At 41.3% G+C, this 18,896-nt stretch overlaps 1 protein-coding gene across 2 annotated transcripts in view; it reads right to left on the reverse strand.

The window, feature by feature from the left end:
• LOC139367656 (receptor-type tyrosine-protein phosphatase U-like) overlaps nucleotides 1-18,896 on the reverse strand; it is a 343,935-nt gene that overhangs the window by 4,321 nt on the left and 320,718 nt on the right. For both annotated transcript variants that reach the window (XM_071105929.1, XM_071105938.1), the window contains one exon: nucleotides 3,679-3,814. In XM_071105929.1, the coding sequence (XP_070962030.1) occupies nucleotides 3,679-3,814 (136 nt within the window). The remainder of the gene's footprint in view (nucleotides 1-3,678; nucleotides 3,815-18,896) is intronic.

The following is an 18,896-nucleotide window of genomic DNA, read 5'->3' on the forward strand; positions in this document are numbered from 1 at the left end:
TGTGGCTACCTTAAGCATTCTGAATAAATGTAATTGAATTGCTGAAAACCCTCCCACTTGCTGAGCCAACAGATTTTCTTGTCAAAATTTCATTCAATAAGGTTTTTAATACATTTAATGTATCTTAAGTCATCCCGTTAAATAGGGTGCTCCTTTAATACTTCACAAACATATATATGTAAATGCAACATGCAGCAATTTTTTATGGTTTTCCTGAATTACAGCTCATATAAGGAAATCAGACCCTAATCTATGGATTTCACATGACTGGGCAGGGGCGCAGCCATGGATGGGCATAGGCCCACCCACTTGGGAGCCAGGTTATACACATGGTCTGTGATGGTGAGGCCGGTTGGACGTACTGCCAATTTTCTAAAACGACATTGGATGCGACTAATGGTACAGAAATTAACATTCAATTATCTTTCAACAGCTCTGGTTGACATTCCTGCAATCAGCATGCCAATTGCATGCTCCCTCAAAACTTGAGATATCTGTGTCATTGTGTTGTGTGAATAAACACCACATTTTCAGTGGCCCTTTTATTATCCCCAGCACAAGATGCATCTGTGTAATGATCATGCTGTTTAATCAGATTCTTGATATGCCACACCTGTCAGGTGGATGGATTATCTTGGCAAAGGAGAAATGTTCACTAACAGGAATGTAAACAAATTGAGAGAAATATGGAATTTACCTCGCCACTATGGCCTATTTTATTGCCTTACCTCCCTTATCTTTATCCCTTATCTACTTTTTCTACTTGTATTATTGACTACAGTCGTGGCCAAAAGTTTTGAGAATGACACAAATATACATTTTCACAAAGTCTACTGCCTCAGTTTGTATGATGGCAATTTGTATATACTCCAGAATGTTATGAAGAGTGATTAGATTAATTGAAAAGTCCCTCTTTGCCATACAAATTAACTGAATCCCCCAAAAAACATTTCCACTGCATTTCAGCCCTGCCACAAAAGGACCAGCTGACATCAGGTCAGTGATTCTTTCGTTAACACAGGTGTGAGTGTTGACGAGGACAAGGTTGGAGATAACTCTGTCATGATGACGGAGTTCGAATAACAGACTGTAAGCTTCAAAAGGAGGGTGGGGCTTGGAATCATTGTTCTTCCTCTGTCAACCATAGTTACCTGCAGGGAAACACGTGCTGTCATCATTGCTTTGCACAAAAAGGGCTTCACAGTTAAGGATATTGCTGCCAGTAAGATTGCACCTAAATCAACAATCATGAACTTCAAGGAGAGTGGTTCAATTGTGAAGAAGGCTTCAGGGCGCCCAAGAAAGTCCAGCAAGTGCCAGGACTGTCTCCTAAAGTTGATTCAGCTGCGGGATTGGGGCACCACCAGGACAGAGCTTGCTCAGGAATGGCAGCAGGCAGGTGTGAGTGCATCTGCACACACAGTGAGGCGAAGACTTTGAGAATGGCCAGGTGTCAAGAAGGGCAGCAAAGAAGCCACTTCTCTCCAGGAAAAATATCAGGGACAGCCTGATATTCTGCAAAAGGTACAGGGATTGAACTGCTGAGGACTGGGGTAAAGTCATTTTCTCTGATGAATCCACTTTCCGATTGTTAGGGGCATCCGGAAAAAAGCTTTCCGGAGAAGACAAGGTGAGCGCTACCATCAGTCCTGTGTCATGCCAACAGTAAAGCATCCTGAGGCCATTCATGTGTGGGGTTGCTTCTCAGCCAAGGGAGTGAGCTCACTCACAATTTTGCCTAAGAACACAGCCATGAATAAAGAATGGTACCAACACATCCCCGAAATCAACTTCTCCCAACCATCCAGGAACAGTTTGGTGACGAACAATGCCTTTTCCAGCATGTTGGAGCAACATGCCATAAGGCAAAAGTGATAACTAAGTGGCTCAGGGAACAAAACATCAACATTTTGGGTCCATGGCCAGGAAACTCCCCAACCTTAATTCCATTGAGAACTTGTGGTCAATCCTCAAGAGGCGGGTGAACAAACAAAAACCCACAAATTCTGACAAACTCCAAGCATTGATTATGCAAGAATGGGCTAACATCAGTCAGGATGTGGCCCAGAAGTTAATTGTCAGCATGCCAGGGCGGATTGCAGAGGTCTTGAAATGGAAGGATCAGCACTGCAAATATTGACTCTTTGCATCAACTTCATGTACTTGTCAATAAAAGCCTTTGACACTTAAGAAATGCTTGTAATTATACTTCAGTGTTCCATAGTAACATCTGATAAAAATATCTAAAGACACTGAAGCAGCAAACTTTGTGAAAATTAATATTTGTGTCATTCTCAAAACTTTTGGCCATGACTGTATGTTTGTTTATTCCATGTGTATCTCTGTGTTGTTGAACTGCTTTGCTTTATCTTGGTCAGGTCGCAGTTGTAAATGATAACTTGTTCTCAACTAGCCTACCTGGTTAAATAAAGGTGAAATATTTTTTTATATATTTTTTAAACATTGAAAGAACGGGTTCAGAATATAAGGTATCAATGAAAGAATGCCTTATAAATACATGCATATTCGTCTCCATTTCAGCATCAACTGGTAGATAAAAAAATACTCTGATCTTGTAGATTATTTAGGTTTCGGAAAGTATTTAGGTTTGGAGAGTCTTTACGCAGGAAAGAAAGAAAACAGTGGTTTGATTCATTCTGAAAATTGCCACATGCAGTTCTTCAACCCATGGTAATGTTGGAAGATTAGTGTAGATATAATTAAAATAGGGAGAATATCGTTGTCTAGTGCCTGCATTAACCATGGAACTGTGTGATGACAAGGTCAAGTATTACGCCATGCGCTCTAATTCATAATGATTAAATTAGCCTACATGTCTTATTTTATATTATCAACTGTTAGTAATGATCCTCAGCAACAACTGAACGACCATGAAGCGTTTACAGAGGAAGTAAATGAAAGTAAACAAAACAATGTAATTAAACTGAATAATAAGATAGGATATATCAACTGAAGGCCTACTGACAGTCGATACTGATATTTAACATGATAGAAATAGGAGACAGAGAAAGTCCGGGTAACCAATCATTATGACATTCAAGTTAAAAGGCCATACGTACAATTTAAATTCTGCATAATGGCACTGCATTTCATAAAATTTACTCTTGCTGCCATATGACTGGTTTCACATTTGTCTCCGGCGATCATAAGGTAAAATAGATCTAAAATAAGTGTAATTCATATTTACAATCACCTTATCCAAACAGATTACTTATTGACCTAGTTCGTATCAATAGATCCTATCAAATTGTAAATTACACTGCATGGAGAATGGTGTTATTTCCATGGGGAAAACATTTAATAGATTATTTTTCCACTTGGAACTGGTTGGTTCGCTAGACCTTATTCATGGTTTCCTCAATCATGGTTTCCTCGCGTGTAAATGTGGTGGAAATATTAGGGAATTAAGTTAAGGTCATAATAGAGCGTATCTGTAGACACACCTCTGCCATTCGAGCTCCACCTCGAGCTTATACGAGCTCCACCTCAAACGAATAGTGGGTGAATAGCATGCTATTTTCATGCTAAATTCAAGGTCAGAATACACAGAGAGAAAAGCGAACATAAAGGGGAATTATGTTCGCTTAACCTGGGACGGAATTCCTCGCAAAAATACTCCAAAGCTAAATTGCAGCCGGGCAGCTCCACTCCACCTACCAGTGACTCCACCATGTTGGGTTTGGAGTTGCGGAGTGTCTTGATGGAGTAGAAGATGTCCACCATGTTCTGGTACTGTATCATCTCCAGCAGGATGGTGCTGGCACAGAATGTCCCACTGCGCCCACCGCCGTTCCTATAAGACAGGGAGGAGTTGTTAGAGAACGAGGAGTTGAAACACAACCTTCAGTGTTAAGATGCTAGGATTTTAGTATTTAGTATTTATTAGGATCCCCAATTAGCTGCTGCCGAGGCAGCGGCTACTCTTCCTGGGGTCCAAACAGGAAACAACACAGATAAAATGCATAATATACATAAATATACATAGCAGAAATACATTTACATTGCAATTTATCCATTCAGCAGACGCTCCCATCCAGTGGCCCACAGCTAGTGCATTCATCCTGACTAGTCTCCCAGTCCCTGCAGCTAAAAAACATTGCCACAGCATGATGCTGCAACGACCATGCTTCACCGTAGTGATGGTTTCCTCCTCAGGTTTCCTCTAGACGTGACGCTTGGCATTTAAGCTAAAGAGTTCAATCTTGGTTTCATCAGACCAGAGAATCTTGTTTCTAATGGTCTGAGAATCCGATGAAAACGTGCTCCAGAATGCTCAGGATCTCAAAGTGAGGCGAAGGTTCACCTTCCAACGGGACAATGACCCTAAGCACACAGCCAAGACAACGTAGGAATGGCTTTGAGATAAGTGCCCTTGAGTGGCCCAGCCAGAGCCTGGACTTGAACCCGATCGAACATCTCTGGAGAGACCTGAAAATAGCTGTGCAACAGCACTCCCCAACCAACCTGGCAGAACTTGAGAGGATCTGCAGAGAAGAATGGGAGAAACTCCCCAAATACATGTAGGCCAAACTTGTAGCGTCATACCCAAGAAGACTCGATGCTGTAATCGCTGCCAAATGTGCTTCAACAAAGTACTGAGTAAACTGTCTGAATAGTTATGTAAATGTGATATTTCAGTTGACCAGTTTTATTAAACTAGGAACAAATTCTAAAAACCTGTTTTTGCTTTGTCATTACGGAGTATTGTGTGTAGATTGATGAGGGAAAAAAACTATTTAATACATTTTAGAATAAGGCTACAACGTAAAAAAATGTGGTAAAAGTCAATGGGTCTGAATACTTTCCTAAGGCACTGTATACTGTTGAGTCGTCAACATACATGGACACACAAGCTTTATTCAAGGTCAGTGGAAGGTCATTAGTAAAACATAGAAAACAACAATGGTCCAAGCCAACTGCCCTGTCGTACACCCCACTCAAACGAATTTGCATTAGAGAGGCTTCCATTAAAGAAAACCCTCTGTGTTCTATTGGACAGGTAACTGTCCATCCATGATAAATCAGAGGATGTTAATCCATAACACCTACATTCTTTCAACAATATGTTATGAACAATGATATCAAAGCCTGCACGGAAGTCTAACAAAACACCTCCCACAATCACATTATTATAATTTTCTTTCAGTCAATAATCAGTCATTTGTGTCAGTGTAGGTAGGAGGCATGTTGGGTGTCCTCCCCTATAAGCATAGTCTGTAAGAAAACATCAGTAAAATAACATTGTATTCGGTCGAACACGATTTCTTCCAAAAGCTTGCTAAGCACCGTTAACAAGCTGATTGGTCTGCTGTTTGAAGCATTAAAGGGTGCTTTGCTATTTTTGGGCTGCGTAATGCCCTTTGCCTCCATCCAGGCCTGAGGGCACACTGTCTTCTAGGCTTAGACTGAAGATGTGGCAAATAGGAGTCACAATGTATTCCGCTACCAACCTCTGTAATTTACCATCCAGGTGGTCGGTTCCAGGTGGTTTATCCTTATTTATAGATAGCAATGATTTTTTCTGCTCACTTTGCGGAATTCAAAGCTACAGTGCTTGTGTTTCATTATTTGGTCCATTATGTATGACTGTGAACTCAGAATGTGTTGTTTGCATGTCATGCCAAAGTTAGCTAATCTAGTCAACAAAAAAGGTATTAAAAAGTGGTTGGCAATATCAAAGGGTTTTGTTACTTTTTATTTTTTTGCACCAATGAAAAACACCAACACATATATATATATATATATATATATATATATATATATATATATATATATATATATATATATTTTTAACGGGGTGCAGGTGTGGTTTATTTGGGCTTATATGAAAACCACACTACAAAAAAACTATATACAATACATATTGTAAGTTCCAAAATACGTATGTGTGCATGTGAGAGTTAGGCTATTTGGAGGAGATTACTGAGTAGTTTGGTTCATCAGGCTGACCCCCAGTCTCCGCTTGAAGTTATTGAGGGATGATGATGTTTCAGCAATGTGAAGATAAGAATTCCAGAGTATGTTACCTCTGTATCTGATAGAGAATTAACTATGTGAGGTGCGGCATTGGGGAGGGTGAATTTCAGAATGAACCTGGACGAATCCATTGAAGGGTTTAGGTATACTGTGGGAGGTATGAGTATTTGTAGATTAAAGTGCATAATTGGCAATATATATTGAGTCTCAGATGGAGTGCAGATAATTAGAGGTGGCTAGTCTTTTTGTATCATGAGTACTTTGTGTAGGTAGGAGACATACGTACAGTACTGGCCCAGGCAGTACAGTAAATGAGATATGGTTAAATTAAAATATTGTATAGAGTTAGGAAGCAAGCCTGATGAACCAAACCACTAATCTTTCATCACTTTGCTGCAAAATAATGGAATATGGTCTTTCCATGATACCTTTTCATCAATTAAAACTCTGGAAATGACTTGTTCCATTTCATTCCCACCAAATGAGATGGTGGATCTTTTTTCTGTATAATATTTCTTATTCTTACTAGTGAATACAATAAAGTAGGATTTTTTTTACATTGAAAGATAAATTTGCTCAGAAGATTTGGCCATGACTGAGTTGGCTTTATTAATTAGTGAATAAAAATGATTGTGATAAAATCAAATTAGTATCATCAGCAAAGAAAATGGGAACACAGAAGACACAGCAGAAGACACAGCAGCAAGGGCATTGATATAGATTAGGAATAACAAAAGTCCAATTATCGAACCCTGTGGCACGCCACAGGATATCTTGGCCCTGGTAGATGCAGAGCCGATTGCATAAACATAACTATATATCCAATTATATTTGCACTGTATATAAAAGTATGTGGACACCCCTTCAAATGAGTGGATTTGGCTATTTTAGGCCCACCCGTTGCTGACAGGTGAACAAAATCCATAGACAAACATTAGAATGGGCTGTAGAATGGGCTTGCTGAAGAGCTCAGTGACTTTCAACGTTTCACTATCATATGATGCCACCTTCCCAAGAACTCAGTTTGTCAAATTTCTGCCCTGCTAGAGCTGCCCCAGTCAACTGTGTGGTGTTATTATGAAGTGGAAACTTCTAGGAGTAACAATGGCTCAGCCTCGAAATGGTAGCCCACACAAGCTCCCAGAAGAGACAGTGGCGTCGCAATTCAACGGCTAAGATACGAGACTATGTGGCAGGGTCTACAGACAATCACGTACTGCAAAGTGAAAACCAGCCATGTTGAGGACACCGATGTCTTGCTTCTGGACAAGCTAAACACCTTCTTTGCCCGCTTTGAGGTTAAAACACAGTGCCACCGACGTGGCCCGCTACCAAGGACTGTGAGCTCTCCTTCTCTGTGGCCGACGTGAGTGACATTTAAGAATGTTAAACCTCGAATGTAACCTTAGCTGCATCCTCAGAGCATCCGCAGACCAGCTGGCTGGAGTGTTTACAGATACAGTGGGGCAAAAAAGTATTTAGTCAGCCACCAATTGTGCAAGTTCTCCCACTTAAAAAGATGAGAGAGGCCTGTCATTTTCATCATAGGTACACTTCAACTAATGACAGACAAAATTAGAAGAAAGAAAATCCAGAAAATCACATTGTAGGATTTTTAATGAATTTATTTGCAAGTTATGGTGGAAAATTGGTATTTGGTCACCTAGAAACAAGTAAGATTTCTGGCTCTCACAGACCTGTAACTTCTTCTTTAAGAGGTTCCTCTGTCCTCCACTCATTACCTGTATTAATGACACCTGTTTGAACTTGTACTCAGTATAAAAGACACCTGTCCACAACCTCAAACAGTCACACTCCAAACTCCACTATGGCCAAGACCAAAGAGCTGTCAAAGGACACCAGAAACAAAATTGTAGACCTGCATGAGGCTGGGAAGACTGAATCTGCAATAGGTAAGCAGCTTGGTTTGAAGAAATCAACTGTGGGAGCAATTATTAGGAAATGGAAGACATACAAGACCACTGATACTCTCCCTCGATCTGGGGCTCCACGCAAGATCTAAACCCCATGGGGACAAAATAATCACAAGAACGGCGAGCAAAAATCCCAGAACCACACGGGGGGACCTAGTGAATGACCTGCAGAGAGCTGGGACCAAAGTAACAAAGCCTACCATCAGTAACACACTACGCCGCCAGGGACTCAAATCCTGCAGTGACAGATGTGTCCCCCTGCTTAAGCCAGTACATGTCCAGGACCTTCTGAAGTTTGCTAGAGAGCATTTGGATGATCCAGAAGAAGATTGGGAGAATGTCATATGGTCAGATGAAACCAAAATATAACTGTTTGGTAAAAACTCAACTCGTCGTGTTTGGAGGACAAAGAATGCTGAGTTGCATCCAAAGAACACCATACCTACTGTGAAGCATGGTGGTGGAAACATCTTTGGGGCTGTTTTTCTGCAAAGGGAACCAGGACGACTGATCCGTGTAAAGGAAAGAATGAATGGGGCCATGTATCGTGAGATTTTGGAGTGAAAACCTCCTTCCATCAGCAAGGGCATTGAAGATGAAATGTGGCTGGGTCTTTCAGCATGACAATGATCCCAAACACACCGCCCGGGCAACGAAGGAGTGGCTTCGTAAGAAGCATTTCAAGGTCCTAGAGTGGCATAGCCAGTCTCCAGATCTCAACCTCATAGAAAATATTTGGAGGGAGTTGAAAGTCCGTGTTGCCCAGCAACAGCCCCAAAACATCACTGCTCTAGAGGAGATCTGCATGGAGGAATGGGCCAAAATACCAGCAACAGTGTGTGAAAACCTTGTGAAGACTTACAGAAAACTTTTGACCTCTGTCATTGCCAACAAAGGGTATATAACAAAGTATTGAGATAAACTATTGTTATTGACCAAATACTTATTTTCCACCATAATTTGCAAATAAATTCATTAAAAATGCTACAATGTGATTTTCTGGATTTTTTTCTTCTCATTTTGTCTGTCATAGTTTAAGTGTACCTATGATGAAAATTACAGGCCTCTCATCTTTTTAAGTGGGAGAACTTGCACAATTGGTGGCTGACTAAATACTTTTTTGCCCCACTGTATTATCAATCTTTCCCTGTCCAAGTCTACTGTCCCCACATGCTTCAAGATGTCCACCATTGATCCTGTACCCAAGAAAGCAAAGGTAATTGAACTAAATGTTTATCGCCCCGTAGCACTCACTTCTGTCATCATGAAGTGCTTTGAGCGACTCGTCAAGGATAAAATCACCTCTACCTTACCTGACACCCTAGACCAGGGGTGTCAAAGTCAAATGGACGGAGGGCCAAATAAAAAAATCAGCTACAAGACGAGGGCCGGACTGTTCGAATGTTCATTGAAAAATTTTTAAATGACGCATATAGTCTAGTGAACCTAATTGAACCTACTGAAAACCTAACAAATATATTACAATATGATCAGATAAATAAAGCAATATTTTCTTATGGCTCTGTCAGTAATCTTTAATTTTCAACAGACACAAAAGACAAATTTCCTTTATATAAATATCCCCATAACATGAACATTAAATGAAAGAAACCGGTATTCAAGGCACCATCAGTAGACTATATTTTCTATTTTAGCAAAAGTGGGCTAAATTTACTTCAAAGAAAAAACAATAATAGCAATTTTCTATCATCCACTCAACTGAAATATTTTTAAAATATAATTGGATTGAAATACAAAAAAATAAAGTGCAAAAATCTATTAATCAAAAACAACACTTTGTTTAAGGAGAAGTAACATGCAGTGAAAACAAATATTAAATTTTAACTTTTAAACTTGAACTGAGTAAAAACTCTAAATATGTGATTGCACAGTAATGTTCACTTGTTTGAGGTTGAGGGTGATACTTGGTGGTGTCCCATCTTTTCCACAAGTTCATCAATGTTCGGGGTAAGGCTCTGAGCTGAAGAAATCCTCAGAATTGAGTGGAGGTGTTCAGCAGTAAGTCGACTTCTGTGTGATGTTTTGTTCAGGTTCATCAAAGAAAACAGTTGTTCACACAGGTATGTGCTGCCAAACATAGACAACGTTTGAGCAGCCTGGATGCGCAGCTGGGGCATTGTGCCGGGGAGGAAACGGGCGAACTCCGCAGCACCCACTGCCGCATATTTTGCCCTCAGTGCATCATTGCATTGGAGGTCAATCAACTCCATTTGGAGGTTTGGTGGTGAGCTTTCCACGTCAACAGCAAATGGGTTACCGAGCAGTTCCAACCTGCTTTTTTGTGCTTCAAAGTCAGCAAATCGGCGTCGAAAGTCAGCGGCAAGCATACCTATTTTATCAGCCAACTGTGTGCTCGGGAACGCACTGGTAGAGAGCTTCTCTTTCATGGTCTGGCAGCTGGGAAAGTGGCTCAAATTTTCTTTCCGCATCTGCGTCTCCCACAGAGTCAGTTTGGTTTTAAATGCCTTCACTGTACTGTACATATCAGAGATGACACGATCCCGACCCTGCAGCTGCAAGTTTATTGCATTCAGATGACTCGTAATGTCACACAGAAAAGCCATTTCACACAGAAACATTTCGTCTCGGAGTTGTGTTGTGTCTTTCCCTTTGCTGTCCAAGAACAGACAAATCTCCTCACGAAGCTCGAAACATCTTTGAAGCACCTTTCCCTGGCTTAGCCATCGCACCTCTGTGTGATAAGGCAAATCACCATGCTCCGTTTCTAACTCCGTCAGAAATGCCTTGAACTGGCGGTGATTCAAACCTTTGGCTCTGATAAAGTTAACTGTGCGCGTGATGATGCTCATTACATGCTCCATTTTCAAGGCTTTACCGCACAACGCTTCCTGGTGTATGATACAATGATAAGCTGTCAGCTCACCTGTCGCGTTTTCCTCTTGCATCTTTTCCCGTATCTTCGCCACCAGTCCGCTCCTGTGTCCACACATCGCAGGTGCTCCGTCGGTTGTCAAACCCACGAGTTTTTCCCAAGGCAGCTCCATCTCATTTACACATCTTGACACCTCTTCATACAAATCATGCCCCGTAGTTGTGCCATGCATAGGACGTAAAGCCAAAAACTCCTCTGTCACGCTTAGGTTGGAGTCCACTCCGCGGATGAAAATTGACAACTGGGCAATGTCAGAAATGTCGGTGCTCTCATCCACAGCCAAGGAATATGCAATAAAATCTTTTCCCTTTTTCACAAGCTGCTCTTTTAGATTGATGGACAACTGGTCTACTCTCTCGGCAATGGTGTTTCTGCTCAGACTCACATTTAAAAAGAGTTGCCTTTTTTCTGGGCAAACTTCGTCACAAACTTTAATCATGCAGTTTTTGATGAAATCCCCCTCCGTAAATGGCCGGGCTGATTTAGCGATCTCTTCTGCCAAAATAAAACTGGCCTTGACAGCAGCCTGGCCTTGTGATTTGGCTTTTTTGAACAGAGCCTGTCGAGATTTGAGGCCTCGTTTTAATTCCTCTGCCTTTTGTAGCCTTTGTTCCATGTCCATATTCTTGTTTTTGTCCGCGTGTTTCGTTTCATAATGTCGTCTCAGATTATACTCTTTCAGTACCGCCACACTTTCTCCACACAGAAGACACACAGGTTTTCCAGCTACCTTCGTGAACATATACTCCGACTCCCACCTTGTTTGAAACCCCCGGTTCTCAGTATCCACCTTCCGTTTTGCCATTTTTGATGGGTATCTGAAAGTTAATTTTACTGTGATGCTGACGACTGCTGTGCCAATAAATATTGAAATGAAGCAGCCTACTGCTCGGTGCGTCACCTTTGCATTGTGGGAAATGTAGTATTGGTGCGTGTAAAAGATCTGCGGGCTGCCGGCTTGCTGCGGGCCGGTTCTAATAATAAATCAAGATCATCCCAGGGGCCGTAAAAAACCTTCTTGCGGGCCGGATGTGGCCCGCGGGCCTTGACTCTGACATATGTGCCCTAGACCAACTTCAATTTGCTTGCCGCCCCAATAGACCAACAGACGATGCAATCACCATTGCACTGCACACTGCCCTATCCCATCTAGACTAGAGGAATACCTACAGTTGAAGTCAGAAGTTTACATACACTTATGTTGAAGTCATTAAAACTTGTTTAACCTGTTGAGTGTAGGGGGCAGTATTTTGATGTTTGGATGAAAAACGTACCCAAATGAAGCCTATTTCTCAGGCCCAGAAACTAGAATATAGATATAATTGTCAGATTAGGATAGAAAACACTCTAAAGTTTCCAAAACTGTCAAAATATTGTCTGAGTATAACATAACTGATATTGCAGGCGAAAACCTGAGGAAAATCCAAAGAGGAAGTGCCTTCTATTTTGTAAGCTCCCTGAATCCTTTCCCTGTGGCTTCCACATGGTGTGAACAGTCTTTAGACATAGTTTCAGCCTTTTATTCTGAAAAATGAGCGAGAACGATCACATCGCGTCCGTGGATATTATCGATTATTTATTGTAAAAACAACCTGAGGATTGATTATAAAAAACGTTTGACAATTTTTCTACAGACTTTACGGATACTATTTGGAATTTGTGTCTGTCCCGTCGTGACCGCTCGAGCTTGTGGATTACTGAACATAACGCGCCAACCAAATGGAGGTATTTTGGATATAAAAATAATCTTTATGGGACAAAAGGAACATTTGTGTAACTGGGAGTCTCGTGAGTGCAAACATCTGAAGATCATCAAAGGTAAGTGATTCATTTTATTGCTTTTCTGACTTTCGTGACCAATCTACTTTGCTGCTAGCTGTTTGTAATGATTTGTCTGCTGAGAGAGGTGTCCTTACATAAACGCTTGGTTTGCTTTCGCAGAAAAGATTTTTGGAAATCTGGTGGCGTGTCACAAGCTAAGCTGTGTTTTGCTATATTGCACTTGTGATTTCATGACAATTTAATATTTTTAGTAATTTAATTTGGCGCTCTGCACTTCAGCGGATGTTGACGAAAATGATCCCGCTAACAGGATGGGTGCGCCAAGAAGTTAAACAGCTTAGAAAATTCCAGAAAATTATGTCAAGGCTTTAGAAGCTTCTGATAAGCTTTTTAACATAATTTGAGTCAATTGGAGGTGTACCTGTGGATGTATTTCAAGGCCTTCAAACTCAGTGCCTCTTTGCTTGACATCATGGGAAAATCAAAAGAAATCAGCCAAGACCTCAGAAAAAAAATTGTAGACCTCCACAAGTCTGGTTCATCCTTGTGAGCAATTTCCAAACACCTGAAGGTACCACGTTCATCTGTACAAACAATAGTACGCAAGTATAAACACCATGGGACCACACAGTCGTCATACCGCTCAGGAAGAAGAAGCATTCTGTCTCCTAGAGATGAACGCACTTTCATGCGAAAAGTACAAATCAATCCCAGAACAACAGCAAAGGACCTTGTGAAGATGGAGAAAACAGGTACAAAAGTATCTATATATGTGGATAAATAAACTAGGCTTGCAATTTAACAATTTTATTCATATTTACAGATATTTACAAGTTTCTTATTAAGGCACATGAAAGTTCACGTTCCAGAAGGCATCTCTGTCAAAAAACATTTTGATAAAAAATTAAATGTTTACGTTCAAATGGCTCTCCTGTGAAGTAGTGACCTGCAACATATGCCTTCCTGAAACAAGTCACAAATTTGTTCTTATACTTTTTGTAATTTGCAGAATTCAGGGCAGAAGGATTTGTGAGAAACTTTTAATTATACATTTTTTTTAGACCGGTTGGTAACCAAGAGTCTCCTTTGGAAGAATGCTTGTCAAGTGTTGTTTGGAAAATTGCGAAAATCCTCAGACATGGTTTTGAATGACGTCTGGCTGGTGACATTCGTCCCTTTAGCTCCTTCACCTCTGACAGTGTAAATTCAAAACAGTGTTTATATTCCATTACATCCTTAAACAGATCATCAACCCTTTTGTTGGTAGAATCCATAAAGAGTTGCAGGAAGGACTCAGCATTATTTTCCAGCAGATCTATTAGATCTTTATAGAACTATTTTCGTTGATCAATTAGTTCATGGAGTGTAGTGCTTGAGACGTATTCCTCTTCCACATTGAGCTTTGCAGAGTATTTCTAGAGTATTTTTAGCCATGCTACAAGTTTGTTGTGAGCTAAAATGAGTTCGCAAACACAACCCACACCCCAAAAACAAGTGCCACCAGTGAAATGGCAAACACATACAAGCAACACACATGCACCAGTACGATAAACAGAGAGATAATCGGACAACTTGCTCACTGTATGGATCCTGGCTGCACTTTATTAAATGAGCGGGAGATTACCAACTCGCAGATTAGTGCTGCGGATACAAGCAGTATGCGGTGCATTAAGCCAAAACACTGGTCAAAGATGCTTGGAAGAGACAGTGGTAGGAGCATTCACTTACCCACTGAACGAGCTGTGTGAACGAGCAGTGTGAACAACGCCAGAGTCCTTCCGGGTGCCAACCTGGTTGGTACTATTATGAATAGTACCATTCACCTCAATGAAGGACGGAGCTGAGTTAGCTTAATTTAGAAGCCTATACTTTCATTTAAGGTACTCCAGAGCTTTTTACTATCATTCTTCATATCATTTATCTATGTTCCATAGTATAGTTTTTTCTTCTTTTTGTTAAGTTTAGCTATGTGTGTTCTCATTTACTGTATATTTTCCAATCTGCTATGTTGCCAGACTTATTTGCCATTCCCTTAGCCTCATTCCTCTGAGCCATACAGTTTTTCAATTAATCATTTACCATGGGGATTTGGAATTTTTAACAGTCAGTTTCTTTATAGGTGCATGCCTGTCAGTAACCAGAAGAAGCAATTTCATAAATGCTTCAATGTCAGGATGTTCCTCATTACACACATCGGACCAATACATATTTGTCACATCTTCAAAATAGGAATCATTGTAAAACCTCTTGTATGATCATTTATACTGTGCACTATTTTAGGTCCAGTCTTTGGAACCTTGTTTTTCCTATTATATTATGATCCCTACACCGGATGGGTTTGAATACGGTTTAAGAGCAGTAAATTAGTAAATATGTGGTCAATACAAGTGGATGATTTAGTTCCTGTTCTGTTTGTAAATACCCTGGTAGGTTGACTGATAACCTGAACCAGTTTACAGACACAGGTTACAGTTTGAAGCTTTTTCTTGAGTTTGATGAAAGCCAGTCAATATTCAGGTCACCCAGAAAATATACCTCTGTTGATATCCTATACATTATCAAGCATTTCACACATATTATCCAGATACTGAGTGTTAGCACTTGGTGGTCTATAACAACTTCCCACAAGAATAGGCTTTAGGCGAGGCAGGTGAACCTTTAGCCATATTACTTTAACATCATTTGACATAAGATCCTCTAAGCTTTACAGGAATATGACTTTGAATATAAACAGCAATACCTCCTCCGTTGGCATTCCTGTCTCTTCTGTAGATGTTATAATCATATATTGCTACAATTGTATCATTAAATGTATATCCTAAGTGAGTTTCAGAGATAGCCAGTATATGAATGCTTCCTGTTGCTAGCAAGTTATCGAATTCATGAACCTTGTTTCTTAGGCTACATATGTTAATGTACTCTATTTGTAGTGCTTTTCTGGGATTCTTGATTGTTTTTATTGCTTTAATGGGAGGCTTATCAGAGGTAGCCATGACAGTGATATTTACATTTGAGCTGATAGTGCAGGGTGAAGTGCTAACAGTGGGCTTCTTACTAGTGCAAAAGATCTGTGCTAACAGTATAACTCAGGTTCATAGGCACATGCTTACTGCTGAGAAAATCTGTTGTTTTGACAGAGGCATTTAGAGGAAAATAAATTAGGCTACTTACATTATGAATGGCAACACCTCTGGGAAAATGTACATTTGCAGCAGCACCACAACAGCTCAGCAACAAAATGGTAGGGATTATCTGAGCAGGGTTTGGGTCCCTGATAAGTCATTGTCTCAACGCAGCCTTGAAATGTGAGGACAGGGTCCAGTAAGCATGTTGTGTGTGGCATTTTCTGGTGCTAGATGGTCTGGGTTATCATCATAAGCTATAGGAACATTAATAAACAACGGAGGCGAGGCCACATCCTCATTCCTGAAATGCTCCCTGGGAAGACTGACATCAAGTCGCTGCGGCAGCCAATAGTTGTCGCTGCGGCAGTTTGGCAGCCTGGAATTTACTGTCGTGAGAGCCGGCACATTCTGTATTAAGCCATAAGTGATTTCATCGCCATAATCTCTTTCCTGGTTGTCGTGGGTAATGCTATGTGACAGCACTGAGTGATGTGTTTTTGGACACGTGTTGTCATTCAACAATGTGCATAAGGCTCCATAGATCTATATTCAGCTGAGTTCTCATGAGAGGAGGAGAGTACAGTGCAATGCAGCCAATAAGCCATGTGGCACCATGCTTACAGCTCAAACCACCTCTTACACTGATTGATGTATGTTCTGGGGGTTGTTCATCAGGGCATTCCTGATGGCTGGTACCTGATTGGCTTTGAGCCTTATGAACTGGTGTTTATCAGATGTAACGCCTACTTCATTGTCTCTGATTGGGTGCTAGCTATGTTGACTGCTGGTGTTTGATTAGGTAAAGGCAAGGCTGACCTCCAGTCTGGGATGAACTAAGCTGGGAGTACTGCTGTTTATGTGTGGATGTTTGTGTATGTCTGTCCCTGTGTGTCAAATCAAACTTTATTTGTCAAATGCTCCGAATACTACAAGTGTATACATTACCGTGAAATTCTTACTTACAAGCACTTAACCAACAGTGCAGTTCAAGAAGAGCTAAGAAAATATTTACCAAAATAAACTAAAGCATTTTTTTTTTATTAAAATAAAAAGTAACACAATAACATAACAAAAACGAGGCTAAATACAGGTAATTTGTACATGTAGGTAGGGGTGAAGTGTCTATGCATAGATAATAAACAGCGAGTAGCAGCAGTGTACAAAACAAATGGAGGGGGGTGGTCAATGTAATAGGCCAGTTGCCATTTGAATAATTGTCCAGCAGTCTTATGGCTTGGGGGTAGAAGCTGTTAAGGAGCCTTTTGGTCCTAGACTAGGTGCTCCGGAACTGCTTTCCGTACGGTAGCAGAGAAAACAGTCTATGACTTGGGTGACTGGAGTCTCTGACAATTTTATGGATTTTCCTCTGACACCGCCTATTATATAGGTCCTGGGTGGCTGGAAGCTTGACCCCAGTGATGTACTGGGCCGTACGCACTACCCTCTGTAGCGCCTTATGTTCAGATGCCGAGCAGTTGCCATACCAGGCGGTGATCCAACCAGTAAGGATGCACTCAATGGTGCAGCTGTAGAACCTTTTGAGGATCTAGGGACCCATGGCAAATCTTTTCAGTCTCCTGAGGGGAAAAGGTTTTGTTGTGCCCTCTTCACAACTGTCTTGGTGTATTTGGACCATGATAGTTCGTTGGTGATGTGGACACCAAGGAACTTGGAACTCTCGACCCACTCCACTACAGTCCCGTTGATGTTAATGGGGGCCTGTTCGGCCCGCCTTTTCCTGTAGTCCACGATCAGCTCCTTTGTCTTGCTCACATTGAGAGAGATTGTTGTCCTGGCACCACACTGCCAGTTCTCTGACCTCCTCCATATAGGCCATCTCATTGTTGTCGGTAATCAGGCCTACCACTGTTGTGTCGTCAGCAAACTTAATGATAGTGTTGGAGTCGTGTTTGGCCATGCAATCATGGGTGAACAGGGAGTACAGGAGGGGCCAAAGAACACACCCCTGAGGGGCCCCAGTGTTGAGGATCAGCGTGGCAGACGTGTTGTTGCCTACCCTTACCACCTGGGGGCAGCACATCAGGATGTCCAGGATCCAGTTGCAGACGGAGGTGTTTAGTCCCAGGGTCCTTAGCTTAGTGATGAGCTTTGTGGGCGCTATGGTGTTGAAGGCTGAGCTGTAGTTAATGAACAGCATTCTCATTTTGTCCAGGTGGGAAAGGGCATTGTGGAGTGCAATAGAGATTGCATCATCTTTGGATCTGTTGGGGCGGTATGCAAGTTGGAGTGGGTCTAGGGTATCCGGGAGGACGCTGTTGATGTGAGCCATGACCAGCCTTTCAAAGCAATGAGTGCTACGGGCGGTAATAATTTAAGCAGGTTAGCTTCGCTTCTTTGGGCACATAGACTATGGTGGTCTGCTTGAAACACGTAGGTATTACAGACTCAGTCAGGGAGAGGTTGAAAATGTCAGTGAAGACACTTACCAGTTGGTTCACTCATGCTTTGAGTACACGTCCTTGTAATCTATCTGGCCCAGCGGCTTTGTGAATGTTGACCTGTTTAACCTCTTGAACCTCTGGGGGCAGTATTTCATTTTTGGATGAAAAACGTTCCCGTTTTAAACAAGATATTTTGTCACGAAAAGATGCTCGACTATGCATATAATTGACAGCTTTGGAAAGAAAACACTCTGACGTTTCCAAAACTGCAAAGATATTGTCTGTGAGTGCCACAGAACTAATGCTACAGGCGAAAGAAACCAAGATGAAATTTCATACAGGAAGTGAGCCAGATTTTGAATGCGCTGTGTTCCAATGTCTCCTTATATGGCTGTGAATGCGCAAGGACTACACTTTCTGTCGTTTTCCCAAGGTGTCTGCAGCATTGTGACGTATTTGTAGGCGTATCATTGGAAAATTGACCATAAGAGACTCCATTTACCAGGTGTCCGCTCGGTGTCCTCCGTCGAAACTATTGCGTAATTTCCAGGTGCGTGCATTTTTCCATTTTGTTCAGAGGAGAAACCAAACTGCCATGAGTGATTTATCATCGAATAGATATGTGAAAAACACCTTGAGGATTGATTCTAAACAACGTTTGCCATGTTTCTGTCGATATTATGGAGTTAATTTGGAAAAAAGTTTGCCGTTGTAATGACTGAATTTTCGTTTTTGACCAGTG

The sequence above is a fragment of the Oncorhynchus clarkii genome, chromosome 2 (assembly GCF_045791955.1).
Source record: "Oncorhynchus clarkii lewisi isolate Uvic-CL-2024 chromosome 2, UVic_Ocla_1.0, whole genome shotgun sequence".
NCBI classification, from domain to species: Eukaryota; Metazoa; Chordata; class Actinopteri; order Salmoniformes; family Salmonidae; genus Oncorhynchus; species Oncorhynchus clarkii.